The 24,502-nt window shown below is 41.9% G+C and overlaps 1 protein-coding gene across 1 annotated transcript in view; it reads left to right on the top strand.

Annotated features, from left to right (window-relative positions):
* MAN1A1 (mannosidase alpha class 1A member 1) overlaps window positions 1-24,502 on the top strand; it is a 357,303-nt gene that overhangs the window by 279,520 nt on the left and 53,281 nt on the right. The window contains exon 8 of the mRNA XM_082252272.1: window positions 17,756-17,871. Within this exon, the coding sequence (XP_082108398.1) occupies window positions 17,756-17,871 (116 nt within the window). The remainder of the gene's footprint in view (window positions 1-17,755; window positions 17,872-24,502) is intronic.

The raw sequence follows: 24,502 nt of genomic DNA, 5'->3' as shown, positions 1-24,502 counted from the left end.
TACAGACTGATTTTACTGTTGTGGGTTTAGTAACACATAATTATCAATCCGGGGTGGCATCTTTATTGTTAACATAGTGTTTACTACTTCAGTATGCCCCCATCCACATACCACATTTCTGTACATAGACCACATTATCCACCACCAAACATTTGTGGGGAAGAGACCCTTGTCCTCTCAACATTGGAATAAGCTGCTTTTTCAATGCAGGTGTTTGGAAGCTGGTAGGGGGTTATGGGGGGGGGGGGGTGAGGATGACAGGGGGTAGTGTATTAGGTAGGTATCAGTGGGTTGCCAGGTGTGATGAGGATGACAGGGGGTGGGGTGGTAGTGAAGTATCAGTGGGTCACCAGGTGTGATGAGGATGACAGGGGGTGGCGTGTTGCCAGGGGGGATGAGAATGACAGGAGAGAGAGAGAGGAAAGGCACAGAAAGAGAGAGAAGGATCACACATATGAAAAAAAGAAAACCAAACACATTTTTTTGCATGATCTGTATTATTTACAGTATGAATTCAGAAATTAAAAAATGCATTAATTTTCCAAAGTCAAGAAATATCTATGACCTCAATATGTACCACTGCAGGCTGTAACTGATGCTGTTGAGAAGTCAAAAAAAGAAAACTGCAAAAACATGTATAGTGGTGTTATGTCATTTATGGAAATCCCCGCCTCTTGAAATCCACTATAGCCTGTGTCCTCATGCTTTAATGGGAGGCGGATCATCCATCAAACAAGATGTGACCTCCTACCCACACTGTTCTATTTTAGTTACTGGGCATGGAGAAGGAGGGAGGGACTGGGCTGTCATTTAGGATCTTAATACATGCCCAAATGTGCGATGTTAATACCATGTGACCTTCAAAGCTCAACTAAAAGCGGGAAGTATTTTATCCAGCAATAGTGATCTAAATGACCATGTGCAGCTGAACTACACTTATCTGGACTTGTCCAGAGTGAATGTGCGGGAGGAGGAGGATCTGTGCATACAAGATCACACAGCCTTTTTACACAATGCAGAGGATTAATCACTTAAAGCTGATTTACAGCCATCTGTTAAAATAAGTCAGCAGCTACAAAACGTGTAGCCGCTGACTTTAAAAAAAAAAAAAAAAAAACAGCCACTCACCTGTCCCACAGTCCAGCTGTCTTCATCCTCTGTCCCTCCTCGGCGGCGCCGGCATCTTCACTATGGGCACCCCGCTGTGATGCACACAGCCGGGTGCCCACTGCACATGTGCATGTCACTCAGTGTGTTGTGAATGCAGTCTTTTGGGACCTGTCAGTGTCTCAGAATACTGAGCGGCATGGCGCCCCGAACAGATGCGGGAGCAGGTACCTGTCAAAATTGAGTACCTGCCCCCCCCCTGCTCTTCAAAAGTGTCAATTGTGCAAGAGGAGCTGGGGAAGAGTCCTTAAAGCAGAACTTCCCCTTTTTGGTGGAGTTCCACTTTGTTACACAGTATAGTGTGTGCGCGGGGGGGGGGGGGGGGCGCATCATTTACACTGCCACTGACCACCAATGTAGGAGGGTTTAAATATTATTGCCTTGACTACCAACGTAGTGGGGGGATGTTACATTTAAATTGACTGCCACTAATCACTAATGCAAGGGGGGTTACATTTCACTGCCAGTGACCACCAGATGGGGGTGTACTGGCAACAGGGCTGTGGGGGATGATATTGCATCCACAGACACCAATGCTAGGGGTTATTATTGCACTCACCGATGGCAGTGTTGGGAGTTTTTGTTCCATCTACTGATACCAATTCTGGGGGTTATTGCACTCAGTGACACCAATGTCGGGTGGTATTATTGCACTCGTGGACACCAATCCTGGGGTTATTGTTAGCAAACTTCTTCAGTGTGTATTGTGATACATTGCAATAAAAATGCAGCAGAAGCAAACTTTTTGGGTGCTGAGGTTTAAAAATGCGCTACTATTGTGAGTTCTTCTGTAGTTTTCAATTTCCCGTCTCGTCTTGAACTTTACCTCTTCTAGTCCAGATTCAGGCATCTGCCCATTTGGTTGTTGCAGACAGCTTCTGGTTCAGTATTGGATACATCAGTTACTGTTGTCCATGTTTTAGTTGACTGCTTTTGGGTATCACAACAGTTTCAGAATTCACAAATTCCTGTGTCTCTCAATGAACAATAAAGAAGATAATGTTCGTACTTACCATAAAATATTTCTCTTGAATTCCCTTGAGCTCTCTCGCCGTTCTGTGTTTATTGGGCATATGGAGTCCATGCTCAAAAACCTGAGAGGTGACAGTTGGAGACAGTGTTCTGCGGGGGCAGGCCTTCAGTGTGTGTTTTTTTTTTTTTTTGCCAGTTTCCAAACTGGAGGCAGCATATAACCTGATTCATTCAAAATTCCTAAATACGGTGTGCTTCAGTGGACTTAAAGAAAAAGATTTTAGACGAAGTCAAAAAGTCTTATACAGTAAAACCTTGGATTTGAGAGTAACTTGGTTTAAGAGCGTTTTACAAGACCAGCAACATTTATTTTTTTTTATTTTGTATGGCTGTATGGCTAAACTCGCACCGCACAGCTGATCGCATGTAATGTCGGAGCAGTGCGCTCCGACATTACATGCGAACCCCGCACACGCAGTAGTGTGAACCGGGGCTGAAGGATAAGTTCTCATTTTGACAAAAAATAACAAATGCACATTTTTTTGAAGGTGAAAAAATGTGCATTTTATTATTTTTTGTTTCTAGGTAAAGCATTTCACCAGTGATCAGCAGATCACTAATCCTGTGCAGGTCTCTTGCAGATCTGTTAGTGTATCGGCTTTCTCGTACCATGTACGAGGAAGCCGATACATTCTGACAAGTAGAATAAATGAACTACCACAGTGCCTTGCTAGTTTATTGAAAACTACAAGCTGCAAAGGCTGCCAGACCTTGTAGTTTTCCATTCAAAGAACGCTATGAATAAGTGACTCTGCTGGGCGGGTGGAGCCCCACATGGCCACATAATGTTAAAATTTTGACAGCTAGCGGGGGCCTATGCATTCATAACTTGTTACATGTTATTCACTTAATATAAATATAGCATGCTATGAAAGGTGAACTTATCCTTTAACTGGAAAATTGCAATGAATATCCAACATGATCCTGTATTCTAAGACATTTGTTTTACCTTAGCAGTTACAGCATGAATGCCTTAGAGCAAGTAATGGCACCAATTTCCAGAATGACTCTTATTCTCCATTCACATGTGAAGAATATTGTGGCTCAAAGCCTGGTCCGCTGAAGCTGCCTGTAAAAGATGTCTTATACGTATGCACTTTGATGAATTTGTCAAGTGTCTGACCAAAAAGGTGTCCTTCAAATTTGTCACCGGAGGGAAGGTTGTTCTTCCACCGCGAAAGGTTCCAAACACCACCTCCTCAGGAGCCTCTACATCTTAAAACATGCCTAGTTACACTACCCTGGCTTCAACTTCAAAACCTAAGTTCAGCCTGCCCTTTTAGTTTAGGACTTGGCCCACAAAGCCCACCAAGTCTTCCCCAAAGACCTCTTTCCGATGAAGGGGTACCTACACACAACAAAATCATTGCTGTAAACGTCTTTCCAGAATCAGCCAAAAAAAAAAGGGGCCACTGTAGGACTTCATGGATACTGAATTGACAATTATATAGTAGTACTTTTCCGAATTCAGGACCCATGATGATCAGGTCATAATTGAAGTTTCTAACATCTGCTGCTGGAAGTCCTATGGTGGCCCCATTTTCTTGCAAGACCTTTTTACAGATATGATTTTGTCGTTTTGCATAGTCTGGCAATTCATGCACCTTCATTATTATCAACTGATGATTCTTTGATCACCGAAATGTGTTGGGAGCATTTAGAGCTTGTTAGAATCTTGCTTGCTTTGTATAGATATTTCATATGCCCATTTCTGTGAGGCTGCATTCTCTCGTATGTACTACCCATAGAAATGCAGTTTTATATTCTTTTTGCAAATAACATTTATTTTCTATATTTACTTTTGGCTGCAAAAAAAGTCCCAAGGGAGAGATTCTTTCTTTTGTTACATTTTTTGAGAGATGGGGCAGCCTTGAATTCATGAGCAACTCCCCATATTCCTTAAAATTCTCAATTACTAGCTTTATGGCATGGCTGTTGGAAGCCCAAGTCCTAAGGGGCAGAGGGGTCTGTCATTCCTACCTTACTAAAACCAAGAAAAGGCCCTTGCAGAAAGATCAACTATCCTATTTGAAAGGACCGATTTCTGCCTTGTCTATTTTTCAAAAACTTCTGGTCTTGCTCTTTCTTATCAAAACCTTTTACTCAAGGGGTATTTTGGGTCAGACCACCCTTATCCTTTCCTGCCTGCCTTGCAGAAACCACCCATTGAATTCCTCGGGTATATTCCCTTAGATGCTTTCCCTTGCAAAGTGGCCTTTTTGGTTGCAGTCTCATCTGTCAGCGGCGACCCTCTTGTAAGGAGCCTTTTCTCTTTTTTTTTTCACAAAGACCCAAGATGGACCCAAGACTGTCTTTTCTTCCTAAGGTTCCTTCCTTCTTGATGGTCTTTCACATTAAAGAAGAGCTAGTCCATCCATCTTCTTGCCCTACTCCAAACCACCCAAAGGAGATTGTTCCTTATTGCCTGTACTTAGTCAAAGACATCACTCTATTCTACTCACTAATATCGGGAAGACTGACTTCCTATTTGTCCTACTTTTATCTTCAGCTTAGGCAGTGTCCAATTATCTGAAGGTACCAGCTTATAACCAGGGTCTATGAATACTCAGCCTGTGTCCTTTACTGTACTGTTTCAAAAAATGTAATTTACAGTCAAGAACATTTTTTTTTTTATTATTTTTTTTTTTATTATTTTTTTTTTTTTTGTATGAATGCTAAGAAACATCAAAGTAGATGTGTTGTCCAATGCAACTATTAAAGAGTCCAGAGTACATTTTTTAGACCATGTGAGAAATGAAAAAACTTGTTAGCTTGCAGTAGACCACTTTTTCTTAACATCCAACACTTCTTCAATCCTCGTCCATGATCTCTATATGAATTGGCTCAATATTTATTTCTTCTAGCGTTTTTGTGTACTTTGGATATAAATGAGGTTCTGAGGCTGGGTAAGTAGCATTTGTGAGAATAGACTTTAAATTCCCAGCTTGTAAATACTTCTTTTCTTGAATGATGTTCACACACAGTAACGAGACCAACTGAATCAAATAAGGCTGCATGTGCTCACAGATAATGAGTCACACAAAGCTCAAGGCTCTTTTGGGGGGATAAAAGTAGAGCCTAAACAAAGCAAACTTCTTTGCTTTTCTTTACTCTTTTTGTCTCTCTTTAATATATATCCCTATTCATAATACTAATTGCTGCAGCAGAAATGTTTCTATCTTCTGACCAAGTAACTAAGGTACAAATAAAGATCCTATTTTGTTTTTTTTTTGTTTTTTTGGGTTAACAGGATTCAATGTGCAAGAATCCCAAATTTTGCCACTTGTTTAACCTTTTGCCACTTTAACCTTTTGTATGTTTTTTTTTTTTTTTTTTTACAAATTTCTTTGCACCGGTGTGCATAAAATGCATATGTTCTGCAAATTCACATAGTTTTCCAAAATGACAGGAACAGTTTCCATGGTGACTGTGAAGGTCAGTCAAATAAAGCCTGACTTCTAAAATCTGTATACTAAATGTTAGTGCAATTATGCATTATTCTACCACCTGAATGCTTCATTTTACCTCTACTCATTCAAAGTTAGCCTTCCCACATATGTCTATACACAGCAGCTGACATGCACCCCTGTGTAGGTGGATAAAAGCACATTTTACGTGCATCCTGGAGTGGGTATTATAAGGAAAAGGCAGGATCTGCATTCACAAGGCTCTTTTACAGCTAATCCCAAATAGTGGGTGGATATATATTAGGAACCACACAGAGGGAAACATTAATTTTTAAATCCTGTGGTTTGCTGATATGACACAATCTTAAATGAAACCTGTACTAAGGAGTAGCAAGGCTGCCATTGCTGACTTAGCTTTTAGAAAATGGTAGTTGCTTGTCCGTCACCTTGAATTGGTTGCATCAGTTTCAGAGTTGCTGATCCAAAACAAATGTGAAGATCACAATTTTTTTACTTCAACCTAACTTTCAGGTTTTACATGCTTCTAAGGCAGCTACCGCTTTTAGGAGTTCAACAATGGTAGCACTTCTGTCAGTACAGCCTTTCTGTAACCTACTGTACTAAAATGTCTGCAGCAGAAAACTTTCCCACTGTATACTGCTAATTATTATGAACATTATTAATAAACTTGGATTATGATTATATACATTTTATAATTACCTGTTTTATCACTTGCAGCACTTAAAAAAAAAAAAAATTAAAAAAAAATGTTCACTTTTAAGAAAAAATTATAAATGCACTTTTTTATCTTTTTTGCAGGTAAAAAATGTGCATTTATTTATTTTTGGAGAGTGTAAAGCTTTGGACCAGCGAACAGCAGGTCTCCTGCAGACCTGTCATTGTATCTGTGTGCCCGTACAGGCAAGCAGATACACTGACAGGAAGAATCAATGAACTACCACGGCACTCCACAGCAATGTGGTAGTTCATTGAGAACTGCAAGCCGACATCCACAAGGAATGTTGGGACTTGTAGTTAATGCATACACATAGCTATGTGTATGAATTATACAGCTGTGTGGGCAGAGCTGCACAGAGCTTAGTGTATGAATGATGCGGCTGTGTGGGCGGAGCTGTGATTTCAAAAAGTGTTGGCTATTCTGGGGAACGTCTGCCCGTACTGATGTCACCTTTTGGACTTGGAAAGGTTCAGAAGTACGTAAACCTATAAAATAACACCCTGTAATAGGAATAATAGGTACAGATGCTTCTAAATTTTGTGCGCACGATTATTTGAAGCAGTAGTGAATAAATGACCTCTGCTGGTCACAATGTTGGTCTAGGGCAGGCTGGTAAAAGCAGCGAGGGAGCTGACGGGCACAGGGTTAATTACCTACTCTGCCATTTTTGAGTGCGGATGTGTGGCTGACAGGAGAGCACCTGAGATGAGTACAGCTGGGATTCCTCCAGAACCTGGAGAGAAGAACAGGTGCAGGGCTTCTGGGGTTTGCAGAATGCAGGCTCAGTTTTAGCACTAACCAGAACAACTTGGCTGAAAACTGGAGTGACAGAGTATCACGTTTGCCTTGGAGTCGTTCTGCCACTCTCCCACCAGAACAGAGCCTGTGCCATTCAGCTCCTCATTCTCTCTCCTTACAGTGCTTGCAGTTATACAAGTTATCTGTCAATCTAGGCAACATCTGTCAATCCAGGCAACACAAGCACAAGGCCAGTGATTTCAGCTCTCCACACAGACCTCGTCAGCATATCCCTCGTCAGCTTCTTCAATGGGGAAGCCATGACAAGCTAAGAGAGGTATGCTGACAGTGGAGGCATCCTAAGATGAACAGGGGCAGTTAAAGGGCTGAATGTGGCCAGGGGGCCGCAAAATGCCCAGCTCTGGGGTCACCAGCAAATGACCCTGATCAAAAGTTTACATACGCTGGTGATTTTGGCCTGATAACATGCACACAAGTTGACATGGGATTGAATGGCTATTGAGGGTAACCATCCTCACCTGTGATCCGTTTGTGATTAGTGTGTGTATAAAAGGTCAATGAGTTTCTGGACTTCTGACAGACCCTTGCATCTTTCATCCAGTGCTGCCCTGACGTTTCTGTATTCTGAGTCATGGGGAAAGCAAAATAATTGTCAAATGATCTGCGGGAAAAGGTAGTTGAACTGTATAAAACAGGAAAGGGATATAAAAAGATATCCAAGGAATTGAGAATGCCAATCAGCAGTGTTCAAACTCTAGTCAAGAAGTGGAAAATGAGGGGTTCGGTTGAAACCAAACCACGGTCAAGTAGACCAACTAAGATTTCAGCCACAACTGCCAGGAAAATTGTTCGGGATGCAAAGAAAAACCCACAAATAACTTGAGGTGACATACAGGACTCTCTGAAAACATGTGGTGTGGCTGTTTCAAAATGAACAATAAGGGGGCACTTGAAGAAAGATGGGCTACATGGTTGAGTCGCCAGAAGAAAGCCATTACTACGCAAATGCCACAAAGCATCCCACTTACAATATGCCAAACAGCACAGAAACAAGCCTCAAACCTTCTGGCACAAAGTCATTTGGAGTGAAAAGACCAAAATTTAGCTTTCTCTTACGTCCTCCGACAGTCGCCGCCCCTCCATATTCGTCACTATGGGGTAATTGACCTTTGCTCCGTAGGAGTAGCTAGGCAACAGAATGTCAAAATTAAAGCTTTTAGCATATCCCACCCCCAGGGGGTGGTCCCCTCAGTCAATACCCTCCTGCTTCCTGTATCCATACCTCAGTTTCATTGTCTAGCTTTCAGGAGTTAGCAGGCTGTTTCTGTGCTGGGGCTTTTTGTCTCAGCCTTTATCTTCTTTTTGATTTTATTTGAGTGTTTTTTTCTCTATCTTTACTTAGCTGTTTGTTTCTCCAGCTTTAGTTAGTTCTTCTGGGGGCTGCTATGGCTGGGGTCCCCTTATCGGGGTCCGTTCGTCCCTGGACTTTGCAGGGTTGGAAGGGGAGGCAGAGGTTGAAGGGGTTGATGATTCCCCCCCTGGCTCGTCTGAAGAGCTTGCAATCATGGATGAATTGGTTGCTTCTATCAAACAAACGCTGCATTTGCAGGATGAACCGTGTCCGCCTGCCGTCCTGGCTTCTTATGGGACGCAGCGGAGACTCAAAACGTCACAGGTTTTCCCTTGCACTGAGGATTTTCAGCGCGCTGTTAGTGAACAATGGCGCAATCTAAAAAAGCCTTTTGCTGTGCCCAGTAGGTTCAAGCTGTGTTATCCTTTTACGCCCGCCACTGATGAACGCTGGTGTGTGCCACCTCCGGTGGATCACGCAGTGGCGGTTTTGAATAAATCCACTGCGATTCCGGCAGAGGATACCCCGGTGTTCCGGGACCCTACGGACAGGAGACTGGAGTCTCTTGCCCGCCATACTTACTCAGTTACCGGTTCCATGCTAAAAGCTATTTTTGCTTCCCTTATGGCAGCTCAGGCTGTCGCGGATTGGACGCAGGTGCTCAGGCGCGTCCTGGTGGCTGATATCGCCCCGCCGACAACGTTGGCTATGGTGGATCAAATTCATCAGGGTGTCATGTATTTGTGTGATGCGGAATTAGATGTAATTCCTTTGGCTGCACGTGTGCACAGCGTGGCGGTGTTGACACGCCGTTTGATTTGGCTGAAATGTTGGTCTGTGGACCAATCTTCTCGCAAAACTTTATCAAATTTGCCCTATACGGGATCTCGCCTTTTTGGCGACTCACTGGATTCGCTGATTAAGGGGATCTCTGGGGATAGGAGCACGCTCTTGCCCCAATCTCACAAGGCTAAGGGTGCTCAAGGTAAGAAGCATGCTTCGTTTAGGCCCTCTCAGGGGTCCTTTCGTGCCTTTCGGTCGCACTATAAGGGCAAGCCCTTCAAAGGTCAAGGCTCCCAAAAGAAGCCATGGACAGGTAAGCAGAAGTCCGGCCAATCCGGGTCCGCTGCCCATAACAACGCGGCCTGAAGGGGCGCCCTCACCCAGTTCTGGGGTGGGGGGACGTTTGCTCGGTTTTCTTCAACCCTGGCTGGCCCGCGTTCGGGACAGGTGGGTTCAGGAGATCGTTCGCTCCGGGTACAAGATCGAGTTCCTATCTTGGCCGGCGAACAGGTTTTTTCCCTCAAACCTTCAACTGTCTCCGGAGCGTTTGCGGGATCTGCCCCCAGCGGTGCGGGACCTGCGGGCTCAGGGAGTGGTGGTTCCGGTGCCTCATCGGGACAGATTTCGGGGGTTTTATTCAAATCTGTTCACTGTGCCCAGGAAGGAGGGCAAGGTACGTCCAATTCTGGACTTAAAAGCTCTGAACCGCTTTGTGCGGGTTCGCAAGTTCCGCATGGAATCCCTGCGCTCGGTGGTGGCTGCTCTAGTTCCGGGAGAATTCATGGCATCCATCGACTTGAAGGATGCGTACCTTCACATCCCCATTTTCGAGGGTCACCAAAGGTACCTTCGATTAGCCATTGCGGAGGATCATTACCAATTCGTGGCGTTACCCTTCGGTCTCGCTTCGGCTCCGCGGGTGTTCACCAAGGTGCTTGCACCGGTTCTAGCCTTATTGAGAGCCCAGGGTATCTCAATCCTGGGGTATCAGGACGACATTCTGGTTCGGTCTGCGACCAGTCAGGGTCTGGTGAAGGACTTGTCCGTCACGATGCAGACTCTGCAGGAGTTTGGTTGGACGATAAACTTCCCAAAATCGACGCTGTGCCCGTCGGTTCGTCTTCCCTATCTGGGAATGATCCTGGACTCTGTTCAGGCGAAAGTTTTTTCCTGCCGGAAGACAAGCTCAAGACTCTTCAGGACGAAGTCAGGTCCCTTCGGGACGTTCCGTGCTCATCCCTCCGGACAGGCATGCGGTGTCTAGGTTTGATGGTCTCGGCTTTCGAGGCGATTCCCTTTGCCCAGTTTCACACTCGGGGGTCTCCAGGCGGAGATCCTGTCCAGGTGGGAAGGGCGACCACAATCTCTGGATCTTCAGATCTCGTTGAGTCCTCGCACCAGAAGGGATCTTCTGTGGTGGCTGCAGTCCCCAGCGGTGTCGGGGGGCAAGTCTTTCCGTCCGCTTTCATGGACGGTGATCACCACGGATGCCAGCCTGTCGGGCTGGGGTGGTGTTCTGGGCGTTCTGTCCGCCCAGGGTACTTGGTCGGAGGGGGAATCCTCCCTTCCGATCAACATTCTGGAATTGCGGGCGATAAATCTCTGCCTTCGACGTTGGATGGACAGGCTTCAGGGCCGTCTGGTTCGGGTGCAGACGGACAATGCCACAGCGGTGGCCTACATCAACCACCAATTCCCTCTTTGTCCTTCCTGAGGGACCTCGAAAGGGCTTGGCGGCGTCGGCTTCTACCATCGCCAAATGGATCAGACAGACTATTGAGCAGGCATATGCTTTGAAGGGAAAAGTTCCCCCTATGCCTGTGAAGGCGCACTCTACCAGATCTCTGAGTACGTCTTGGGCCTGTCATCATTGGGCTTCTGTGGCCCAGGTGTGTAAGGCGGCGACTTGGTCGTCTGTTCACACCTTCTCAAAGTTCTACAAAGTGGATGTTCAGGCATCGGCAGATGCTTCCTTTGGCCGCAAGGTTCTTAGTGCGGCAGTACCTTAGGGTCCCTTATTTTTGGGTCCTTGGCTGTTTGGGATGTTTTTATCCCTGAGTTATTTGTTTTTCCTGGGTTGTTGCCCAGCTGGTTTCCTTCCTTTGGTAAGGTTCCTTTCTCTGGTATGGGTCCTGCGTTGCCTTGGGCGTGGCTGCGTTTCCCACCCCTCATGTTTGCACTGCTTTGGGACGTCCCCATAGTGACGAATATGGAGGGGCGGCGACTGTCGGAGGACGTAAGAGAAAACTGAATTTTTGTAAAATCTTACCTGTAAAATTCCTTTCTCTGAGTCCTCCGACAGTCGCCGCCCCCGCCCCTCTTTTGGGGTTTGTTTATGTACTCTACTGCTATTCTACTGAAACTGAGGTATGGATACCGGAAGCAGGAGGGTATTGACTGAGGGGACCACCCCCTGGGGGTGGGATATGCTAAAAGCTTTAATATTGACATATTCTGTTGCCTAGCTACTCCTACGGAGCAAAGGTCAATTACCCCATAGTGACGAATATGGAGGGGCGGCGACTGTCGGAGGACTCAGAGAAAGGAATTTTACAGGTAAGATTTTACAAAAATTCAGTTTTTTGGCCACAACCATAAACTACATTTGGAGAGGAGTCAACAATGCCTATGATGAAAGGTACACCATTCCTACTGTGAAACATGGAGGTGGATCACTGATGTTGGCGGGACTTCATCAGTGGATATGGAAACAGACAACACTCGATCTATGTAGAGAGAGACGCAATCTGTGGAAGGCGGAAACCTGCCTATCAGCTAATCTATCTAGTTGACATTACCACCAAAACTCTGAGGACCGTAAAACTAAAAAGGAATTGTATATATAAGATCGGTGAAAGGGTGGAAAACCACTCCCAGCCCAATCCTATTGCTATAACTATCCCAAGTCTGGCCAAAATCCAGAGAAACTGCCAAATAGATGATCATTTAAAATGGCCAAATATTAGCAGCACGAACTATCGCTTCCACGCGAATGAGTTTGGAACTCTAAAAAGACATAGTCGGACTTCTACTGATTGCGGCTCTCTACATATTGCAGGTGTTGTCTGTGTTTCCGTATCCACTGACGAATTCCCGCCCATGGGATGCAACACATACAGAGTAGGAGGGAACACTTGACCTCACCCGCCGCCATCCTAAACTGGCTTGTTTACACGCTACGAGTCTTTGCCTTGCACTGAGCTACAGTGCTTTTAATGTAAGCCTTTTATACTTTAATAAAAGTCTATTGAAATATGGAGAGCACTATATATCTGCTTTTATTTCATATGACACCTGCTTGGGAGCTGTTGGATCATTTACCCGTCAGTGCTATTTATCTGTTCCTGTCTTGGATGTGCCTGGTTTGATTGGGGATCTCTGCCAGTGTTTTTCATCTGCCTTAAGGGCAACAAACTAATTTAGACTCATCTGTTCATTCAGGGGTCGCCCTTGGAGGTGAGGCTTGCATGAACGGTGGAGGTTTTCTGGCACTCGATCACCCAGGAACGTTATTTGAAGCACAATTGTCACTGCATTTTATTTTTATATTTACATGTATACTCATGTTTATGATTTAATGATTTTATTCATTCATTGAGTGTTGCACTGTATTTACTCTTCCCTCTGTATGCATTGTTTAACACATTCATGAGTGAATTAAAGTACATATCCAATTCCAAAAAAATTGTGAAGCTCTGTAAAATCTACATAAAAACAGAATGCAAAGATTTGCAAAGCTCATGAACCCACATTTTATTCATAATAGAAAACATAGATAATGGTTACACTGAGATCATTATGAAATTGATGGCAGCAACAAGTCTCAAAAAAGTGGGGAAAGGGCAACAGAATGCTGGCAAAGTAAGTGGTACGAACAAGAGCTTTAAGAGCATTTTCTAACAAATAAAGGTTAATTGGTGACAGGTAGTAACATGATTAAGTATAAAAAGGTAATCTTGGAGTGAGTATTTCAGAAGTAAAGGTGGGCAGAGGTTCGCCAAGCTTCGAAAAACTGTGTCTATATATTGTTGAACAAGTTCAGAAAAATGTTCTGCAACATAACAATGCAAAGACTTCTGGTCTACAGTACATGATATAATCACAAACTCAGAGAATATGGAGAAATTTCTGTGTACAAGGGTGAAACGCAATATTGGATGCCCGTGCTTTTCATGCCCTCAGACTGCACTGCATTAAAAGCGGGCATGACTGAAAAATTGCAATAAAAAGATAAGTAAAAGTGATCATGATTCTTAATGGACATCACTGCATAGGCTCAGGAATACAGGTCCCTCTCAAAAAATTAGCATATTGTGATAAAGTTGAGAGACGCAAGACCCAACACACTGGATGAGCTCAAGGCCACTATCGAAGCATCCTGGGCCTCCATAACACCTCAGCAGAGCCACAGGCTGATTTCCTCCATGCCACGCCGCATTGAAGCAGTCATTTCTGCAAAAGGATTCCCGACCAAGTATTGAGTGCATAACTGAACATAATTTTTCGAAGGTTGACTTTTTTGTATTAAAAACACTTTTCTTTTATTGGTCGGATGAAATATGCTAATTTTTTGAGATAGGAATTTTGGGTTTTCATGAGCTGTATGCCAAAATCATCAATATTAAAGCAATAAAAGGCTTGCACTACTTCAATTGTGTGTAATGAATCTAAAATATATCAAAGTCTGTTTATCAGTACATTACAGAAAATAATGAACGTTATCACAATATGCTAATTTTTGGAGAGGGACCTGTATTTTTGAAAACCACTGTCTGTGAATACAGGTCACTGTGCCGTCCAAAAATGTAAGATAAAGCTCTATCATGCAAAGAAGAAGCCATATCTGCACATAATCCAGAAACCCAGCTGTCTTCTCTGGACCAAAGCTCATTTAAAATGGTCTGTTGCAAAGTGGAAACTGTTGTGATCAGACAAATTTAAATTTGACGTTTTTTTGGCAGGCTTAGGCTCCAAACCACCTGGACTAAAGAGAAGAATTCCAGCTTTTTATCCGCACTTAAAAGCCTGCATCTCTGATGGTATGGGGGTGCATTAGTTTGTATGAAATGGGCAGTTTGCACATCTGGAAAGGCACCTTGCTAAGACATCCAGTTTTAGAGCAGCATCTGCTCCCATCCAGGGGACATCTTTTTCAGGGAAGGCCTTGCATATTTCAGCTCCACAGTTAAGCCTTGTGCGTGCTGGCTATGATTTGTGAATGAGCAGTGTGTACAGAAAGCTTTTCCAAGTATTTGCAAAGCTTTCAGCAAACTTGAAAAACACGCTTAGTCTTTAAGGCTCAGTTCACACTAGTGTGACTTTGGATCTGACTTGTGAGACCCAAAGTCAAAGGACATGTGAAATGCCATGTATCTCTGAGAGTCATTCCATTTGACACTACTGGAGTCGCCGCAACTTCAGAAAATCTGACACTGCAGTGCCAGAGATTGTAAAAGTCTTATTAAAATCACTTCAAAGTCATATAAATTTAGACACCAAATCTCGCAAATATGGAGTCCAGCTAGTGTGAACTGCGCCTAAAGGGAATGTCTGTCTAAACTCCAAGTGGTGCTGAATCCCTCTGAATCCTACTAATAGATTGTTTAAAGTCTGTCTGCTCCCTTTTAGGATCGATGTTTAACCTCCCCAACTAGAATGTGTACTTTAACCACTTGCTGACCGGCCCACACAGACTTGCTATGGCAAGGCAGCTTGGTAGCAAGGTAGATCTACATGATTATGTGCAGGGTGGTCTCAGCGGCGCACCGCCCTGATTAGACACCGCAGGAGCCAGACCACGAGAGGAGCGGGCTCGGTCTCCGCCGCCCTCCGTCGATCTTCGGGGAAACTGACAGAAGAGACGCCTGCCTATGTAGACAAAGCAGGCGGGGCTCTCCTGTCACACAGGCACACTGAGAGCTGAAACACCGATCTGTGTTTGCCTTCAGACTTTTATTTGATTAGATTTTTTGATCTAGTTGCAAGCACTGTATTTATTTTTATTTTAAATAAAATCTATTTTATACACGCACTTTATTATTTCCATGCCATATGTTTTCCCCATAACTTGGGGAAAAACTAGCAAATTTAGTATTTGAGTCAAGACAAATTAAAAAAAAATATTTAAGTACACTGTGCCTTGTCTTTTGTATTTTTCGTTGGTGAAAATCCAAGTATTTTTTTCATAATTTTCCACCCTTTCTTTTTCTAATTTCTAAAAAAATATATACATTTAAAGTATGATATTACAAGAGTACTATCTTTTCCAAAAACAACATCAAGATTGGCGAGGTTTACTGCAAAACAAAGCAACAATTGTATTACAATCTATCATATGTCCAAAACTTGAAAAAAAAAAAAGCCCTGGGACTCAAGGTGGTATACATAGGTTAAAGGTGCTGGGGCTCAAGAAAAACTTCAGTGTTTTTTTTTTTTTTTTTTTTCTTTAGAACTGTAATAGTGCAAGTCATGCTATTTGAATCTTTCCAGCCATCTTTGCCTTGAACGTTATGGCTTTGCTCAAAGCAGGGCCCTGAGCTGTTCTTACCCTAAATAACATGACACTCCCTATTACCCAGCACCTTATGCTGCAGTCTGGCTGTCAACTTTACTCTTGTAGTTCTTAAAACTCATGCTAAGGCTGTTTTCATTCTATAAAAGCCTAGAAAAATCTTTTAGTTTAGTAATTAACCCAATTGTGTATGTGTGTTTTTGGTAAAGACAAATAGACCAGTCTTTTTCAACCAAAGTGAGGCTTTTTCATGGGTGCCTTTGGAAAAATGCCTAAAAATGTATCAAAAATTGTGTACAAGCAAGCAGGTGGATGAAGCCTTTTAGTTACACAAAGCCACAGGTTTTCATTATGCACCATTACGACTTTCTAGACACTGGCATCTTAACAACCAATGATGTCATGAGTTGATAAGGAGAATGTCTGCTGCCTCCACAGCATCCTTGTTTGACCCTTTGATAAATTTATAAAAAAAACTTTGTAGACAAAGCTTTTGGAGGTATGTGGTTGGCCTACGCCTATGAAAAGGGCCTTATTCAAATTTAGACAAAGCTATGGAGATTTTACCTACAGGTGCCTCTTACCTGCATAGCTGGGTTTTTTTGTAAATGTAAGCTAACCCTTTAAAGTGAATGTAAAACCGTACATATACCCAGTGAAGTGAACAGCCTCAGATGATACATAGATCAAACACATTTCCCTACATAAGATTTACATGCATACCTACTGTCTTCAGCTTTATAAATTCCCTAGAAAGTGCACATTGTGTTAGAGATTTTTTCTTCCTGTTCAGCACTGGGAGTGTACTGAAGCATTACACTGTGTGGCAGCTGATTGGAGGAAAGGAACACACCCCCACTCCACATAGGCAGAGGAAGGAAGAGTTGTGCTGTGACAAGACCAGCTGTCTGCTAATCTATTTATAGCAACCTCCCACAACACAAAATTCAGCCTGGTTTATCTCAGTTTCCTGGGAACTTGTCAGAAGTTATCATGCTGATAACAGAAGAACAGAGCAGGAGAAAGCCACAGGACTCAAGGCTATATATACACACACACACACACACACATATATATATATATATATATATATATATATATATATATATATATATATATATATATATATATACATTTCTTCCACTTTAGCAATTTTTTGGACTTTATTTCAATGTGTTGTCCATTTATAACACTGTATTTACATTTCAATGTTCATTTACTTTTGGTGCTACACACTTTTTTCTTACCTTTAAATTTATTAGTAGTTCGACTTTAACCAAAGTTCACACACATTCCAAATCATGGCTTTCATGTGAAAGATAGATTATCATGAATAAAATTATGGGTTTTTAGAATATAGAAGTGGCAAACTTGATAACTTGAAATACAGGCTTCTTCCTCTACTTTCATTCCGGGCTTTTAAAATAAAAATTATCTTGCAGATCTCAGATTTAATTTTCCATTCTGTACTGGTGAGCTTCATAATTATCTGAAAAAAACTGTGACCCAGGTTAAAAAAAAAAAAAAAGACGTAAAAATGTATATTAGGGAAACTAGTCTGTCTTCCAACTTGTTCATTCCTAGTAATCTTTATGAATGTACTATGCCTTTTATACTATTGCTCTGCAGCCACTATTCTTAACATATCAGACACTAAATCTCTGAACAGATTTGGGTAAGGGTTTTTACCATACACATTACAGTCTGACCATACAAACCTGATTTACCAAAACTTTGTAATACGAGGACTTACCTAACTTATCCAATCACTTTGTAATCAGTCAGGAAGGTAACTTTACTAGTACATTGTGTATCCTGGTGGATTATACCTTGTTTTTTTCCTGGTGAGACCGCACAGCATGCTCCCAGCACAAAGAAGATTATGCAGAAATACGGCCTCACGGATAAAAGTCTACATCCATGAGGCTGCATATCTGCATAAGTACAGTGTTGACATTTAAGGCATTCCTCTTAACTACAGCAATTGATTGCCTTCTTTTTTTCAGATCATGTGTCTGTGGGTGGACTTGGCGATAGCTTCTATGAATATTTGTTAAAGGCATGGCTTATGTCGGACAAGGAGGATGAAGAAGCCAAGAAGCTATATTATGATGCTGTTCAGGTAAATTGAATTAAAATCCTTTCAGTGAATAGCCAGTATTTTAATTTTGGCTTGGTGTGCTCTATCCAAATTAATGTCAAATGGAGGAAGTATTATGACAAATGCTACAGCTCCTATGAGAAAAAAATGGATATTCCATACAAAACCCTTTCTGTTCTATATGTGTGATGTTTCAGGATAATATCACAGGCCATAATTTAAAATCTCATTATTATGGAGCAATACGTTACATGTTCCGGTTTGTAAGAGCTACAAAACTTATTACCATTTTTTCATCAGTGTGTCATACTAATCTCCAATGTATGAATTAGCCTCTTGTCATTGGTGTTGGCGTTTATTTTAAGTTTGAAATATGAAGGGTTGGCTGTCTTGAATTTTAAAGTATTTCTTTTGCACAGTTTTGTTATTTAACCTTTATTTATCATGCACTTCTGAGAGTGAGTTTTAGATGTGTGATTATGCGCTTGATTTACTTTAAAGTAACTGCCTAATATAGTCTCATCTCTGGAATAGAAGGAATCTATTCAGACTCGTCACAATTCTCAATGATGGGCATATATAGTATGTTAGAAGAAGTTGTGTTAAGATGTGTTTTGGTTAATTAAAGATGATATTAATGAGCAACTTCAATATTCCACATTGTGTTGCTAGGAAAGGGCCTAACGACCCAAGAAAGGAAATTGATGCAGCCGCTAAATTTAATGTATTGCAGCTTAAGTATTCCTAAATGTTTGTTTTTGGGGTTAATACTGCTTTAACGCTGGCCACCAGAAAAACAATTTCTCCCCGTACTACAAGAGTCAAATGCTCATTCTAGGAGTAGAAGAATAAGGTGTAATACGTGTCTTATTCCTTCTGGCAGCCTTCTTCTATATTGATAACCTATCACCTGAGGCCTCTTTTCATCGGTACTTCTGGTAGTCACATGTTGATGTCATCAAGTACAATGCTGGACCAATAGGTCTGCATTATACTTCACAAAGGTGAGGGCCTGCCCACACCATGGGTTAGCAACGTGAGAGGGTGAGTGGTAGCCATTGTGTTTGGGGAGGGGGGGGGGGAGTGGTCACTGCAGGGTTTTTTTTTTTTTTCTTCCAGAGTTTACTTGGAGGCTGGGTTCACACTGATGCGTCTATGGTATTGCTTGTTATGTGTACAGGGATTACACCGGATTCCTGCCCACATCGTGGGTTACTAAAGTGAGAGGGTGAGTGGTAGCCATTGTGTTAGGGGGAGGGGGTCACAGCCAAATACATTCAGAATGGTGAGGGCCTGCCCACACCATGGGTTAGCAAAGATAGAGGGCGAGTAGTAGCCATTGTGTTGGGGGGGAGGGTAACTGCAGGGTTGTTTTTTTTTTTTTTTCTCCTACCAGAGTTCACTTGGAGGCTGGGTTCACACTCACGCTCAATTCGCAATGGACCCACACCAAATACGTGCAGGACCCTTTTTTTTTTTTTTTTGTCCGCACTGGAATCGGATTGCATGGGTGTTCTGACCCAAGCGATCAGATTCCACAGTTGTGCCCTATGTTCTACGAACTGATTTGGGGGAGTCAATAACTTTATATTGACACCGCAGCAGTTTGCAGAGCACAGTGTGAACTGCCTACGATTCTGATGTGGTACAGGAATCACTGTGTTTCCCACACAGCATCGGTGTGAACCCAGCCTTAAAGTATAATTAATGGCAATTTTTTTTTTTTTTTTTTTTTATGTCTATGTCCTGTTGGGGAGATTTCCCTTCACCTCTTGACCCATAGCCACTAAAGTAGTGGAGAGGAAATTTCTGCAATGTGAGGTAAATCCCTGGTAGTCACCAGCATTAGTAAAACAAAAAAAACAAGGGAAGCACAACCCCAGCGTAATAAACGACTTTATTAATTATAAAAGGCACACAGTAAATATTCAACTCGCAGGATCTTGAGTTGTGTAAGCATGACACATCCACCCAGTACCCTCTGGTGTAGGAGCCCTCTGGTGTAGAACCTCTTCTGTCTGAACATCAGCTGGAGTCCTGCATGCAGCTATCAATCCTCAACCTGTCCCCGTGTGTGTGTATAAGTAGAGGAAAGCGAGTAGCCAGCTACATTGGCAGGTTTTCTTTTGGATTTTTTGACAGGTGCTAAAAGCTGGGATAGGTGACAAATGTAGGCATCATGGATAACGATGCGTTTCCGAAAATTGTTTAACTAGTACATGTACAGATCTGGCAGCGAAAGGGTTCATGCCTGCACCCCCCCCCCCCCCAAAAAAAAATAATTGTAACCCCTGCCTACATGTAAATGCACAAATGAGCAATCTAAGTAAACATTTAAAACATCTCAAACTACCCCAGCTCTTAACAGATTAAAAAGGAAATGTCAAGACCATGTTCCTTGCAAAGCAAAACCGTGTTTAAATGAGTCATAAACATAAGAGATTTTTTTTTTTTTTTTTTTTTTTTTTTTTTACACAGACAAGAACAGAGTGCAGTTTTACTTTCCGTGTGTCTTGTGTTCTGCTCTGTGGCCATGAATACACGACCTTCAGCACTAAATGGCCAAGAAAACACCACAAAATGTTGACAAGCACAACCACCAGTGTAAACCTTTATTAAGAAAAATATTTCCATGATCATAAAAGTCAGAAAGACAATTAAAATAGCTGTTATTACAAAACCCCCTATGGACCTTGCTTTGTGGGAAGAGCTGCAATGCTGGATGAGCTCTACATGTGGCTGGGAAAAACTCCTCAGAAGCAGGAGGAAGGCAGGCCACAGCTCGAGGTGGGAATTTCATCTGAAGCCTTTGTTAAGTGAGCAGAAGAATTGTTTTTCTGCCAGATCATTGGTTTAGTAGGAGGATTTAAATCCCTGCAGCCTAAATTGCAGCTTTATGAAACTTACTTTGTGACCCTAAGGGCCCCTAGTTTAAAATTGTCTTCTGAGATATGTCTCCAGTCTCCACAAATCCAATGGCATGTGTGCTGTCTGTCTCAGAGGCCAGGGAGATTAGATGCATGTCTAAGTCTACCTTAAATGTTTTAGGAAACATTTTTAATAGATGGGTTTAAGTGTAGATTTAGACGTGCGTCTAAATCTCCCTTGCCTTTTAAGCCCATTCCGCTTCCAGATCACACTCCAAAGGCTACTGACAGGTGGTGAGGAAGCATTGCAACGCCTCCTCACTGCCTGTTTGTCTGCAAAAATGCGGTTAATCACACCACAACCATGTACATTGCACGTGATTTTGGGGCGTTTGCTACATGTCAGGTCAATTTACGGCTGTGGGGCAATGTACATATCCCCCCTCTGCTGCCTGCCGCAAGTCTAAACGAGGCCTTATTCTGCTATAACACTGAGAGGGGTACTTGCAATGATCAGCTTTTATTTTATGTAAAACCTTTATACCAACCTGGAAAAAAAACTTTGTGTTACTTCCTAAAAGTTGTGTTAGCTTGGGTTCAGCTTTAATTTGTTAGTCACTAAATCTGCTAGTGCCTTGAACACAACCTTCATCCCAGAATAAAAATGCTGCTGTTCAAAGCACTATCCGTTGTGCCCCCAGTGGAATGGAAACACCCTAAGACAGAAGATGTTACTAGCCAAATCTTAAGGTGCAAAAAAAAAAAAAAAAGAATCCAGCTTGCGCATTTAAAGACAGGCAAGCTGCAATATAAATGTGTATAAAGATATGTATTTCGCGCTTGCCTAAAAATCAAAAATTCCTATGTGAGGTGCTGCAACTCAAAGTCTAAATACTCAACTTTAAAAAATATGTAAAACAAATAAGTGTGCAGCCTAAAAAGGTTTTATATATACCAGTACTAAATGTTCAACAAATAATTGAGTCCATGTATAGAAGAACCATTATACAACTGATCCCAGTGAAAAAAAAAAAGTAAATTGAAAGTGCTCTTATATAAATGAAGAGTGATTCACAACATCAGTGCTTCATATGGTGCTCTCTCCCACATAGACAACTGCACGCCTCTTGGCTGGATCCCAAATTAAAGAGATCTGAATGGCTAGATCCCAAATTATAGAGATCTAACTCACTTGTGTCAATAAGCAAGCTGGAAATTTCCACTCCCAAATTTCCGTGAGAAATGCTCCTTCCTTTTATTTCTCAAATATCCCCGGCTCCATGGATCGTCCTGCCACAGATATTCTCTAGCATAGGAGGTTTAAGAAGGAGAGAACTTCATAGTTCAGTATGTAAAATTGCCATTTACTAAAAATATTGATTGCACTAAAAGTTAGAAGGCACAAGACAAACACACAGCCGCGGACATCGTCTGCAGGCTGGTACCTGGTGACATCAGAGTTCGGCTCCCTCAGATGCGTTTCTCCGTAAGAGGCATCAACTGGGAATGGAGCCAGCTAGCTCATATTGACACAAGCGAGATAGATCCCTATATTTGGGATCCAGCCTTTCTGGTAAGGGGCGCGCAGTTGTCTATATGGGAAAGAGCACCATATGAAGCACTGATGATGTTAATCGCACTTCACTTATATAAGAGCACTTTAAATTGACTTTTTTTCACTGGAATCTGTTGTATAATGATTCTTATATACATGGACTCAATTATTGAATATTTAGTTCTGGTATATGCAACTTTTTTAGGTTGCGCACTGATTTTATTTTGCATAAGCTGCATTTTGGTAAATGTTTGTTTTTGGGTATAATGCAGCTTTAAGGCCCTCCCCTGATCACGTCGTCCTTCTGTACACATTTGACCAGACTTGCTCTTCACCTACCCCTTGTTCTTATTTATTTTGTACTCCTCCAATCCATCTTTAGGAGTAAGCTTTGATGAGTCATGGACATAATATCCTGGCTATTAACTTGTATTAAATGTGTAAGTAATCTAATGATGCCTCTACAAAGAAAAAAAAGAAATGACCGCTGAAGACTGAAATTTCCTTTGCTGTCTCTTGACAGACTGGAAGAATTTAGCATGAAATAATTTGCTTCATCCATGTGTTTTGTGTTAAAACTGTATGATTTTCCATCTCAGATCTGACACTTTTTCCAAAGGTGTTCATACAAGATGATTACAGTGTTTATCAGGATCTAGCAGAAAATGCCGAGGACCCTAATGATACCTTTCTGGCTTCAAATATTGTGTTGCCTGTATTGAATTACTAACTTGAATTTGCGAAGACCTGCTCTTCTCCTTTCCTTGTGGCATGTCATTTTTTCACCTGGTTGCTTAGTATAGTTCTTGGCTAGAAGTGCAGGTTTAGTACAGATTATAGATTTTATCTTGGTTATTGATGCTTCGTGCTTCATTGCAATTAAAAACATTTTGAAAGAGATATAGGGGATGGAGTAAAGCGATTGGTTTTGTTACCTAATTGAGTGTGTGATTGGTTTAAAACATAGCAGGATGGAGTATCATTCATGCATGCTGCATTGAATGCATCCATCCATTATAAAGAGGCTGTTCTTTTTCTGTTCACATACCCCCATCCTTGGAAAGTGAGCAGATTCTACACACAGGATAAATTGCTGCTATTATTCCTCAAGGTAATGTGCTTCTATCTTTTCCATGCACACACTGTATGTGTTCATTAAGCAGTCATCATTCTTGGCGTTAACTTTCTTCTGTAATGACATCCTTTCATTAGCATGTTTTAATATCTGTGTCCACCATGCGTCAATTAATCATGACACAAAGCCACGGTGACTCAAGAGGTAACTCTGATCATTTTCATTGTCTGAAACTTTTTGATATGCAAAACATAAATATTTCATTGTATTATGCTATTTGATGACTTCATTTGTCAAAACTGGTGTCAGAATGTTGGGCTTTGGCGTAGCAGTGAATTATTAGTACAGCACTAATTAGTGATGATTCCAGTTTTCAATAGGGCACATTTATGGCAAACTGTGGTTAATTATCAGCATCACAATATGCATGCGTTTTAAAGTCTTTGGTGTTTTGTGATTACCTATTAATGCAAGTATTACTGATTACATTAATGTCCTTTTATACACTAAAAACATTACAGAAAGACCAGCTTAATCTCAAAATAGAGAATGCTTAGGCATAAAACGAGTGCTTGTATCACAGCTTTTTAAGCATAATTGCATCTTTGCACTATACAACCTTATATGCCCCGCACCTTGACCTTCCCTGGAAAAAAAATATGATGTAGGCAGCATGAGTTAGCTTTCAGATAAGGGTGAGGGATGCATTTTGAGCTAAATATACCATGCACTTTATTCTTTACCTTTCAATACTGTACTACTGTATGCCACTAGTGTGCACTAATTTGATTAATGCAAGTCTTTACAGAGAACAGAACAGTAGGTATTTTCATAAATTTGGGTTTTTTCTTTTTTGTAAAACTGCCCCAGGATTTTGTTAAGCTATAAATACTGCTATCTGGCATTAAGATGCAAATTCTAAAACTGGCATTGAGATTCTAACTATACCACCTAGTAAGTTACTGACCTGAAATAAGGAAGGGGTTTAGTGAAGTACGCAAAGTCTGGTTACATTATCTTGCATAGTGTTTCTAGGTTAATGACTGATACGGTGGTGAAGCCAGGGTGACCGGCCCAAATTCAACACCTTTAAAAACAAAGCTAGCAATGGCAGTACCCACATTTCTGTCTTCATGGGTCTCCTTTTAAAGCTGA

This window comes from Pelophylax lessonae (genome assembly GCF_965119305.1).
Source record: "Pelophylax lessonae genome assembly, chromosome: 3".
NCBI classification, from domain to species: domain Eukaryota; kingdom Metazoa; phylum Chordata; class Amphibia; order Anura; family Ranidae; genus Pelophylax; species Pelophylax lessonae.
The sequence above is the reverse complement of the archived record's forward strand: the minus strand, read 5'-3'. Positions and strand labels throughout refer to the sequence as shown.